The sequence below is a fragment of the Candida tropicalis genome (assembly GCF_000006335.3).
Source record: "Candida tropicalis MYA-3404 genomic scaffold supercont3.4, whole genome shotgun sequence".
NCBI lineage: Eukaryota > Fungi > Ascomycota > Pichiomycetes > Serinales > Debaryomycetaceae > Candida > Candida tropicalis.
The window spans coordinates 993,967-1,005,312 of NW_003020056.1; the positions used below are offsets into that span (position 1 = coordinate 993,967).

General features: G+C 30.3%; 5 protein-coding genes across 5 annotated transcripts; 1 reads left to right on the top strand and 4 right to left on the bottom strand. All coding sequences in view use genetic code 12, as the record gives it.

The window, feature by feature from the left end:
* Positions 1–829: 829 nt before the first annotated feature.
* CTRG_03453 (uncharacterized protein) lies at positions 830–1,756 on the bottom strand (the record flags this gene model as incomplete). Its single annotated transcript, XM_002549110.1, has 1 exon — positions 830–1,756. The coding sequence occupies one exon, from the start codon at positions 1,754–1,756 to the stop codon at positions 830–832; it is 927 nt and encodes a 308-aa protein (XP_002549156.1).
* Positions 1,757–2,298: 542 nt separating this feature from the next.
* On the top strand, positions 2,299–2,724 carry CTRG_03454 (mitochondrial 54S ribosomal protein mL43; the record flags this gene model as incomplete). The annotated part of the gene is made up of 1 exon (XM_002549111.1): positions 2,299–2,724. One exon carries the CDS (start codon positions 2,299–2,301, stop codon positions 2,722–2,724), a length of 426 nt encoding a protein of 141 aa, XP_002549157.1.
* Positions 2,725–2,920: 196 nt separating this feature from the next.
* On the bottom strand, positions 2,921–6,112 carry CTRG_03455 (uncharacterized protein; the record flags this gene model as incomplete). The annotated part of the gene is made up of 1 exon (XM_002549112.1): positions 2,921–6,112. One exon carries the CDS (start codon positions 6,110–6,112, stop codon positions 2,921–2,923), a length of 3,192 nt encoding a protein of 1,063 aa, XP_002549158.1.
* Positions 6,113–8,431: 2,319 nt separating this feature from the next.
* On the bottom strand, positions 8,432–9,676 carry CTRG_03456 (uncharacterized protein; the record flags this gene model as incomplete). The annotated part of the gene is made up of 1 exon (XM_002549113.1): positions 8,432–9,676. The coding sequence occupies one exon, from the start codon at positions 9,674–9,676 to the stop codon at positions 8,432–8,434; it is 1,245 nt and encodes a 414-aa protein (XP_002549159.1).
* Positions 9,677–9,853: 177 nt separating this feature from the next.
* Positions 9,854–11,095, bottom strand: CTRG_03457 (uncharacterized protein; the record flags this gene model as incomplete). Its single annotated transcript, XM_002549114.1, has 1 exon — positions 9,854–11,095. One exon carries the CDS (start codon positions 11,093–11,095, stop codon positions 9,854–9,856), a length of 1,242 nt encoding a protein of 413 aa, XP_002549160.1.
* Between the last annotated feature and the right edge of the window lie 251 nt (positions 11,096–11,346).

Here is an 11,346-nt window from a genome sequence, read left to right on the forward strand (position 1 = left end):
ACTTGATGAATTCACCACAATTGCCCTTATTAAGCAGCAAAACGCAAGTTTACACTTGCAATGAGAAATAGTCTGGGAACATTCACTTAGAATGTGTGAATATATATATATGACCCGAGGACTAAACCTCTTATTCACAATAAAACACTAATTTATATTCTTAGTTGCCTAAATCTATATAAACTTAACCTCCCATGTTTGGAGGAAATTCCACTAATTTATATTCTTTTGATTTATAAACTATTCTAATTCTCATATTGATTAATTCTTGTAGTTTACACTACCTTCATTGGTCGTGTAAAACGTAGAAAACTTCTTTCACAAAATTTCGCGGTGCCAACGAGTGAGCAAAAAAAAAAAAAAAAAAATTAATTTCATTATCAACATCACCAGTATCAACTATCACTAAACGATATACCAAACAATTCAACAACTCCGTATTAATATCAACAACAACTTGTTTATCGTTATACTAATCAATTAATAAATGAAGCCAGTTGTATCTACATTTCAAGCATATTGTTGTTTTATAACATCATCATTTGCAATTGTTATATTATCAATAATTGGATATCTTTTCAAAGTTAATAATGAATCATTTATGGGATCTATAAATGATCCAGAAGATGGAGAATCAGTTGCTAAGACTATTTTCAGTGCCGTTTTTGTATATTTGGCATTTTTTGTTTTCTGTGGTTTACAAATCTTTTTAATTAAAAGACAAAATAGAATACAATTATAATAGGAGGAGCGAAAAAGGAATTAGAAAAGAATACAGGTATACATTTTGATAATGAAATATATATAAATAAATAAAAACAAGAGTATTTTATTGAGATTTTATAAATTGATTAAAATTTGAAACTAATTGTTTTAAATTATCAAGTTCTTCAATTGTAGAACCAAAATTAATAGCACTTTGATAATATTGTTCAATTATATGAGAATTTGGAATATCTTGAGGAATTATACAAGATATTAAAATTAATGAAGTTTGTTTATAATCCAAAATATCATTAAATGATAATAATGAAGAATATAAATGGTTATTTATAAAATACCATAAATCAGAAGATATTGAAATTAAATTTTTTCTCATATCATTTGAATTTTCATCACCATAAAAATCTTTAAAATATTCGGAACCTTTAAATAAATCATTCATAATTGAATTAATATGAATTGAATCTTGAGAAATTTTCCCATTTATTGTATCTATTCCATTAGAATCTTCTTTTGTTATTGCATTTCTTTTATATCCTAAAGAAAATAAATTCTTCGGTATATTTGAAATTAAAATCATAAATGAATTAATTGATTTAGGCATACCTACAAACATACTTATTTTCAATAACATTTCTCTAATTAAATCAATAATTTCCATTTGTTTCTTAATTATTTCTTTTTCAGTATGATATTTCAATCCTTGTGTAATATTAGGTATTTCTAAATCTGGTAACTCCTCCTCCCCGTTTCCATTTTTAAATAATTCAGAATATTTCTTACTTGAAATTATACAATCTTTTGCAATTTTAATAATCAAATATTTTTCTAAATCTTTATCAAATTCATATAATTGTTGAATTAATACAAAATGTACAATCTTGGGAATTTCTTCAGGTAGATTCAATTCAGTTAAATTTGAAATTATATATAAATACCAAGTATCTTTAAAATCTGAATATCCATATGCTAAATCATATAATATCTCAGGAGTAATTATATCTATATCTATATCTGTATCTATATCTGTCATTTTTGTCGTATCAATCTAAATCATCACTGTTATTTAACTGGGGTAAATTAAGGGGGATTTAGATTTGTTTTTTTTTTTTTTTCTTTAATTCTTTTTCTTAAAAATTGTGTAATTCTTAATCCCCGAGAAATCATACTTTAAATGCTACCACTTTCAACGGAATTTTTTTGTTGGGAGGTAATCAATAAATAATCCATTCTCCATTGAAGCCACATCTTTATGATTACTCCCTCCTTGAAACCTCCTTCAAAGTCACCTGTCTCAACGGTATCATTAATGTTAGTTCCCTTTTTTTTTTATATTGTCGTACACATGGTAGCATATGTTCACGTGATTAGATATTCACACGACCAATTTTTTTTTTTTGTTTATTCTCACCAAAAAAACAAAACCTCTTTGAAAAAAATTTTTTTTTTTACCAAACCAAACCAAAGGAAAAGAGAGAGTGAAAAAAAAGGGAGAACTCAAATACTTTGATCAATACTTTTCAAAACCATATTCTTTATTCATTTATTTATTATTGATTTGTTTATTTTTTTATCATGCCAGTTAAAGCCATACCTAAAGTATCTATAGCACGTAATGGATTAGGAACATATGTTACACCATGTTTTAAAATCACTATACAATATTGTAATTGGGGAGGTTCATCAAATAATCTTCGTAAGATTTTAAGTAATGGAAAATTAAATGAATTTATTAAAAATGATAAAAATGATATATTTTTCGAAATTAAAAAAATTAGAGGTCATCCAAAATTAATATTTAATTATAATAATGGAATTAATAAAGAAATTGAAATTAAAAATTTAAAAGAACATGAAATTTTAAATAAAATTAATGAATTTAGTTCTAGATCAGGTAATGAATTATTCAAATTTAATCATAAAGTTAAATCTATTAATGATTCCGTAAGAGGTATTTGGTCTCCTTTACATACTCCAAAAGATCATAGACATAAGATCTAAATCTAACAAAGGAAGGAAGGAATGAATTTCTTGTAAATAGTTCAAATAGAAATATCTTGAAATAAAATGTGATTTATATATATATATATTGTTAAAAAAGAATCTCTAATGTACATAATAAAACAACTAGTTAGAAAGATATATATATATATATATATATATAAAAGGTGCAAATGAAAATGCTCACTGATAGTCACTAATATTTTCTTGTATTCCCATTAGCATATTGATCTTGATATCCATTCTCATACGGATTTCTTGGTTGGTGTGGATTTCCATTTGTCGGTGGTACCTTAGTTGGTAAATAGGAATATTGTTGTTGTGAATCATAACCTCTGAATGCATTTGATTGTTGTTGACGTTGATAATGTTGCTGTTGTTGAGGTGGTGGTGGTGCTTGTCCATTGTTTCTTGGAATTGTACCACGACTTTGCATTGATCCTTGGCTTGGATAATTTTGTGGTACTGGACGTCCATATTGCTGTGTTTGCTGCTGAGGAGGTGGACCTTGATGTTGTTGTTGCTGTTGTTGTTGGGGAGGTGGAGGTCTGTATCCTTGCGGTATATTATGTGATTGCTGTTGAGGATGTGGTTGGGTACGCATTTGTTGTGGTACATGTTGACCATAAAATTGTTGTTGTGGACGAGGTGGACCTTGCTGTTGAGAACGAGGTTGTCCCTGTTGTTGTGGACGAGGTGGACCTTGTTGTTGTTGTTGAGGAATCATTGGTTTTGGTTTGTTTTGTAATTGGTAACCAAATTGTGGTGGATATCCTTGTTGACCGCTAGATGGATATGGATTCTGATTCAACGGTCTTGCATGATGAGCTTGTGGTTGTGGTTGAGCTTGTTGCTGTTGTTGCTGTTGCTGTTGCTGACTTTGAGGTTGAGCTTGTTGCAAGTAAGCATGTTGTGGTCTTGGTTGTTGAGACAATTGTTTTGGTGGAGATGCCAGATATTGGTTCTGTTGCATTGGTGGTAATGAAGGTAATTTCATGACTTCATTTAAATCATCTGAAGATTTGGTAACTTTATCAAATCGATCAGGAGAAACTGGATATTGCAAATTCTCCTTTTTATTTGGTGCCAATCTTTCTGGTGAAAGTGAAGCACGACTACCATTTTGAGATGAATTTGGTGAAGAAATATATCTTGGTTTTGCAGCTAGTGGTTTTGGGGCCAATGATGGATAAATGTGAATTTCTTCACCATCTTTTGTAAATGATTCTGTAGAAGAACCACTTGTAACTCTTCCAACTTCTGAATGAACTGATGTTTTGCCCGTTGACCCTCTTGTTCCAGCAACTCCCAGAGGTACAGAACTAATATTTCCTTGGAATCCAGGTTTATATTTGGGATCGTGAGCTGGAACTGGTGGTGGTGGTGATGATAAACTATCTTCATCTTCATCGTCATCCTCAAGATCACTGTTATTAGGATATGGGTTTCTCTTTTCAGTCTGTTGCTTATAAGTTTCTTGGAAATCATTAAACTGAGCCATTGGTGACATAACAGAAGAATAACTACCAGTTCTGTCATCAGTTGCATATGGTACTTTCAAGCTTCCCATAGAAGGAGTTGATGGATTATTTTCATTGTTAATACCAATTTTTCTAACATCAATTTTTTCAAATGCTTCGTCCTCTTCTTCTTCTTCTTCTTCTTCTTCTTCGTCATCACTAAACAAACCATCATCATCTTTTGGATAAACATTAGCATTCAAATTCATTTGACGTACACCTGCTGGTAAATCATCTTCAACAATATTCTCTTCTGAACCATTCAACAAAGCATTTCTGTCAAATTTATCGGATGGAGTTTGAATATCAGAATATTTCTGGTAAATTTCAGCCAACTGCACAGATTTGTGATTTTCTCTAGTTTTGTCAACACTTAATGATGATGATGAATTTGGAACACCAATAGATAATTCATTAACATTTTTATTCAATCCTGAAGTGGCTGGTTTTAGTTCTGATTGTGTAGGTGGTTTAACAGGTGGTTGTGGTATTTTCTGTTGTTGAGACAAGGATGAAGATGCCAGTCTGGAAGATGAAGAAATTGTCAGTGAACCTGGGAATCTTGGAGATCCAGATGAAATAACAGGACTATTCATTCCGGAAACAGCTCCTTGATAGCCTCTTTGACTTCCACATCCTTCATAACCACGATCTAATTTACTTTTCAATATTTGTTTGATATTTGTATTCCAAGTTTTCAGGTCCCAATTTAAGAAATCTCCTTTAGTTAATTCCAAAGCATCATCCAATTCTAAATAATGTACTCTTGGCAAAGTAGGTAAACCAAACAATAATGAATCTGGATCACTTCTATTAGCCTTAAGTCTTTTTGGTCTCCCGTATAACCCAAAGGAATCTAATAATGGGATCAAAAATCTAATCAAAGTATCAAATCCTGGAACAGAAGAATGTTGTTCTGGCATTAAATAAATAGATGTATGTTTGAAATCACCCGCAGATTTTTTCGGTATTTTGGTAGATAAACTTGGAGACTCGAAATTGATATAACCTTCCATTTTCAACATTGTCGAATGATCAATTAATAAATGAGATTGAGGATAAATAGCAGAAACGGCAGAAGCATTTGTCACCACAGCCATCAATTGTTTCTTTTTCTTTTGTTCATTTTCAAAAAATAAAATTCTACCAGGAACAAATGATTTTCTTTTGATCGTTGAAGGTTCAATAACAGCAAAACAACGCTTCCATGCCATCCCACTGCCATACCTTATACTAACCCAATCTTCATGATCAAATCTTTTTTCAGCTAAAACAGTTCTAATATCAGATAAACGGGAACCTCTAGCAGATAATAAAGCTCCAGTATAAGCTTCTTGTAAAGATGAATATTCAAAATTGGATAATCTCAAAGCAGAATACCAGTTAGTTAAATCTTTGTATGACTTGAATTGTAAAATATATCTATTTTTCAAAGTTGTTGATACTATGATAACATTGTCCAAATTTTGTTTTGCAGCAGGTAAGACCTTCATGGCATTATACACAGAATCGGTGAAATTTATATAGGCAGGTTTTGAAGAAGTTTCCAATAAAGCGTTTGGATTACTTTTAAATTGGGCCAAATTTGCTGCATCCCAATAAGCCAATTGATTACCTGTCAATATCCCATAAACTTCTTTCCACTCACGATCTGCCGGTTTACCATCACCATTCAAATCATAATAAAGCATAAAGATACCTTCATGATAGCGACGATGAGCTTGAGACGATAATAATGTGACAATAGGGATCAACTCTGGAGAGACACCATCCAAAGAGTTTGAATCTGAGATCGGGGTCTGTTCTTTTGATGTGTCGATCTTGGGAGGTTCCTTGCCGGAACTCATTCTTTTCTTCATAGCATTCATGATGTAAGTGATAAATAAATAGGTAGAATAACAAGATCCTACTAAACAATATGAAATGAAAGGGGATCTGTTATTTGAGTAAAAGAACTATTTTGACTAACTGTTGTCTAGTTGAACTTTTTTTTATATTTTTTTTTTGTTAACCACCGTAAACTTTCCCAGAATGACTTTTTTTTTCTTCTTCTGCTGTTTGCTGTTTGGTGGTAAATCTGTGGATTTGTTTGATTCGATGTGAGCGAGGGAATAACGAGTTTGCCAATAAAAAATTTCTTCAACTTTACTTGATGTTGATGATGTTGTTGAATATGATATGACCAATGAGATTGATGATAGTTTCTAATGTGTCTAATAAGCCAATAGATTTGTTGTTGTCGAATGAAACCAAAAAAAATAAAAATATATGTCCTTTTCCGTTTTAGTAAGCAAAGAAAAGAACAGAAAAAAAAAAGCCAATCAACACTTTAAAAGAAGGACAATAACAAAATGCAAATGCAAAGAAAAGAAAAGGAATATAAAAAACCGAAAATTTTAAATTAAGAACAACGATCAAGTTATAGCACAAAGCAGCTGAGTACGGTTCTTGCTGAATAAAGACAAACAGTAATGATGATTATCAACAGTCAGTGATGGCAATCAACAAGAAAGTATTACTTGGGGGGAAATGGATCTGTTGCAAGAGGTGTATTATTTTTCAACAGCTTGGTGGGAATATTATTCAAGTGAGCAAATCAGGAAATATGATTGATCCTAACTTTGTGTGTATCGGGATAACTGGGGTTGGGTTCTCTTTTTTTTTTATTCAAGTAATATGATGTCAAATGTATTTAACAGAGAATCTACTATGAAGACAGAAAGAGAAAGAATAAGGGGGTGTTGGCGATTAATTAAACGATGGTTTGTACGATTTATACTTTGGTTTCAATCTTTCCTAAACTTACTTTCTTTGGACTCTACAAACAATCTACTGTTGATGTTGTTGTTATTATTGTGATGATTTATTCGCGTAAGGAAATATTTTTGTGTGTCTGTGTATGTGCGTGTTTGTACCAAAAATAATTATTATTTTCTCACACGACCCCCCCCAAACCACACATCTCCAAGATTTATTACTCAGTTTAGTTGAATACTTGTACAGAGGACAATACTTAAAAGTACACCAAGAAAAGCCTCTCTCTCTGTCTCTTGTTGTCATTACTCAGCCTTCTTTGAGCAGGAACACAAGTGAATCTAGTATTGCTACTGGAGTTGAATTCGCCCAATTTTTTTCTACTCTTACTCTGATTCCAATAACAGCGCATCATGTACAATGCGTTAAATATGATTACTCAAATTATCCAACCAAATTAGGAAATCTCTTCAATATTTACTAACCATCGGCTTAACCGACGTCCCCTATCCATGGTTCTGTGCACGTTTTTTTTTTCTTTTCCTCTTCTTTCTACTATTATAACAACCTATTTAGAGAGAACAAACTGTAAACAAGTGATATTGAAAGATTATAACCCTGACTCGTATTATATTCTCTTATGCTTGATCTGGTATTATTATTATGATTATTATTATTATCTTCCCATGTTATAATTTGTTGTAATGTTGATGTGTTTATTTTCAGTTCTCTACGCGAGATTCAGATTCATTTGTTTTTGTTTTCATCTTCATCTTTGAATGCAAAATAATATTCGCCGACATATAGTAATGACGTCACAGTAATTGATGTGAAGTGCAGTATTCATAATCAACATCTACAGCTGTTCTTTCCTCTCAATAAATAAAATAGAAAACCATAGCCTTCATCCAATTCTACGATACTTGTTCTTGTTACAGTTACTGTTCATTTTAGTAGCGTGTTTTGTGTTACAACATGTGTCCAAGACTTTAATCTCTCGAATGTGCACGTGATTCATGCTCTTTTATTTTTTCTTAGCTTAGCTTTACTTAAGTGTAGATGTACACAGAAATAAATCGTGGAGTAATAATAGACTTTGATTATTGATAATTATTCAATTCTGTTTCCAACGATGTCATTGAAATATTCATTATTTGATCTCAGATTTCAGTAGATATGATGTGTATCCACGAAATGTCGACAATCGAATAAAAAAAAAGAGCACAGCCCGATAATCAAATAAACTCAGCCTCTTAATACTCCATCCGCCCAACAGCCTCTTACCTACACACACACACACATACAGAAACGAAGAGGAATTCTCTATTTATTTGAAAAATATACAACAAACTTCTAAACATATGCGGGGGGTAATGTTACATTACCCCCTTACGTATTGCATTGCCCTTTCCTCCTAACCCCTTATAACAGATTTATTCATCTTCTTGTTCTCTTAAAACTCTCAATAATTCTAGACCTTGTGTCAATTGTTTTTCAGCCTCTTTAAAATCCTCAAATTGCAATGCCGATTGTGCAAATTTAGCATGCTTTTGAACTTGAGTAATAGTATCATCTCGATTCAATATTTGTTTAATATTCTCTTTCGTTAACGGAGCATGATGTTTATGAGTAGACGATGATGAAGATGATGGTTTTCTAATACTTGGGTCAGGTTTATTAGTTGATTTATCTGATGGTGTGAATACATGAATAGTTGATGATTTATTTATATGTGTTATATCATCATCTGGTAAGTATTTCGGAGCTCCTGGTAATTTCATTGATTCATCCTCTTCCTCTTGAACATCAGGTGAAATATGTGGTACACCTGGTAATTTAACTGTATCATTATCATCCTCTGGTTGATCTGTTTCTGTTGATTCATCAATGAATCTGGGTGCCAGTGGTAATTCAGGATGTCCTTGGTCATCATTCTCATCAATAAATTTAGGAAGTTCATTAGGAGCACCAGGTAAATTAATCTCCTTATCATTACCTCCGTCTTCTTCATTGTCGTCATTATCATCATCATTATCATTATCATTTCCCACTTGCTCTTCATCTAGTTCTTGTAACTCTTGATCTAATTCTTTTTCCAAATCTTCATCTTTTAATTCATCTTTGAATTCAACTTGGTTTTTTAAAATTCTAGATAATTGAAATTTCAATAATTTGATTTTCTCTTTATTTAATTTATCAAATTCATCCCAATTATTAGCTTTACCACCAGTAATTTGAATCCAATTAATTTCCAGATTTTTGAAAACTTCCAAAACATTTAAAAAATTTAAAGTAGCTTTAAATTTCCCAATTAATTGTAATTTATTATCTTGAGTTATTTCCAGTAATCCTTCTAAACATGAATTGAATAATTTATAACTAAATGAAAATACTAAATTAAATGATAATTGTTTATCATTCAAAATCTTGTGTAAATTTTCATCTGTTTCATCTTTTTTAATTGATTCCGTATCATCTAATAGTTCAATTGTAAATGTTTCAATCTCTTTAGATGTAGTGTGTAATTTATTTGTCAAGATATATTCCAATACATATATCTTACAATAATAACTAACCACAGGATTAGCTTGAGTTAATTCTATTGATCTTATAATATATGGAGTAATTGATTTGTTTGTCTTGAGTTCTTCAGGAATTGATGCTGTAGTAATTGTCATAGTTGGTTGTTGATTGCCATTCGTTTTTGGTTTGACCTCTCAAGTTGTTTTTTTTTTTTTGCGTTGCCTTGCTGTTGATCGTTGATCGTTGGAATGCCTACAATTGATAGTGCCAAATATGACCAAAAAAATACTAATACTATGTATATTTTGAAGATCTATACCTATAAAACATCTTTACATCCATTGATTCAAACTTCTTTTGGCAAATCTTACTTGATAAATGTTGAATACCTTTGGGAACGGATCATTCTTACTCAACACAACCGTTTTATTCATGGTTAATTTTCCTTTAATTAAATTTGAATCAATCAATGTAACTAATAAATTCTCCAAATATAATTCATCATTTTCATGATCATAAATTGGTATTCTTGTGTAATCTAAACTGGCAGGTTTGTTTAATAACAACCATACTTTTTTAACCAAATTTCTATATACTAGAATATCCAATTTATTCATTAGTAATAATAAATTCTTATCTTTCAAATATTGTGAATTCTCATTAATTATTTTTTTAAATGATTGATAATCTCCAGTTTTAACGACTTGTGCTATTTGTTGATAAAGTCCAAAAAATTCAAAATTTAATCCTTTACTCATTAAATAATTAAAATTTGGCTTAATTCCAATTATTAAACTGATTGGAATTAACAATTCAAGTATTAACCTTTGATTTTTCAAACTTGATGTATTTAATAAACACCATTTTAAATTTTCAAAACTTTCTAATAAATGATTTTTAATTAAATAAAATTTAGCCAAATAATATTTATATTTAAGTTGTTGAGTTATTGGATAATCTTTTAATTTTAAACTTGTATTTTGCATATTACTGAAAACATTTTGACAAAGTAATGGATTATCCAATTTGAAATAAATAAAACATAATAAATTACCCAAATATAAAATGATTGAATTTTTAAATAAATTTGAATCATTGATTCTAATATTATTGAAAATTTTTAATATTAAACTAGCCATATAATTCAATCTAAATTTCCCTCCTTGTTCTTTAAAATACATCATTAAATCTAAATTCTTCGCCCATGGGACAATTATTGATGTTGTAGATTGTATAATATTAGATAATAACCATCCATAATTATTATTATTAAATCCAATTGATAAATCATTTAAATAAGCCGCATATAAATCAAATGATTTTAAAATAGACCACGGATCCATCTCATGGCATAATTTAACAAAACTTGTAATTATTAAATTAAAAGCTGACCAATCTTCGTCATATAATGTTGTTATTGATGATGGGATGGATTTAGCATTATAAATTATCGAAATATATTTATTTTCCTGTGGGTTTATTGATAGTAGACGAGTCAATTCTTGGATTTTTAAATTGTTATCTGTTATACTATATGTTTGGTTGATCTCATTTATAAATTTCATCAAACTCATTCTGAATTAGTGTTACCAGTAGCCTGGTTGTCCTTGCTGTTGTTGTTTTTGATTATAACAAAGTTGGTGATAATTTTGAATTTTCCAAAGATGTTTCAAAATTCAACCCAAAAGAAAAAAAAAAATCACCACGAAAAAAAAAGTCAGCAAATTTTTCAATCACCAGTATCAACTAAACACCCCTATAAGGACAAATGGCATCAGTTACACCAAGAAGATCAGGTCCACCTAGTGGGATACTATCCAAGAAG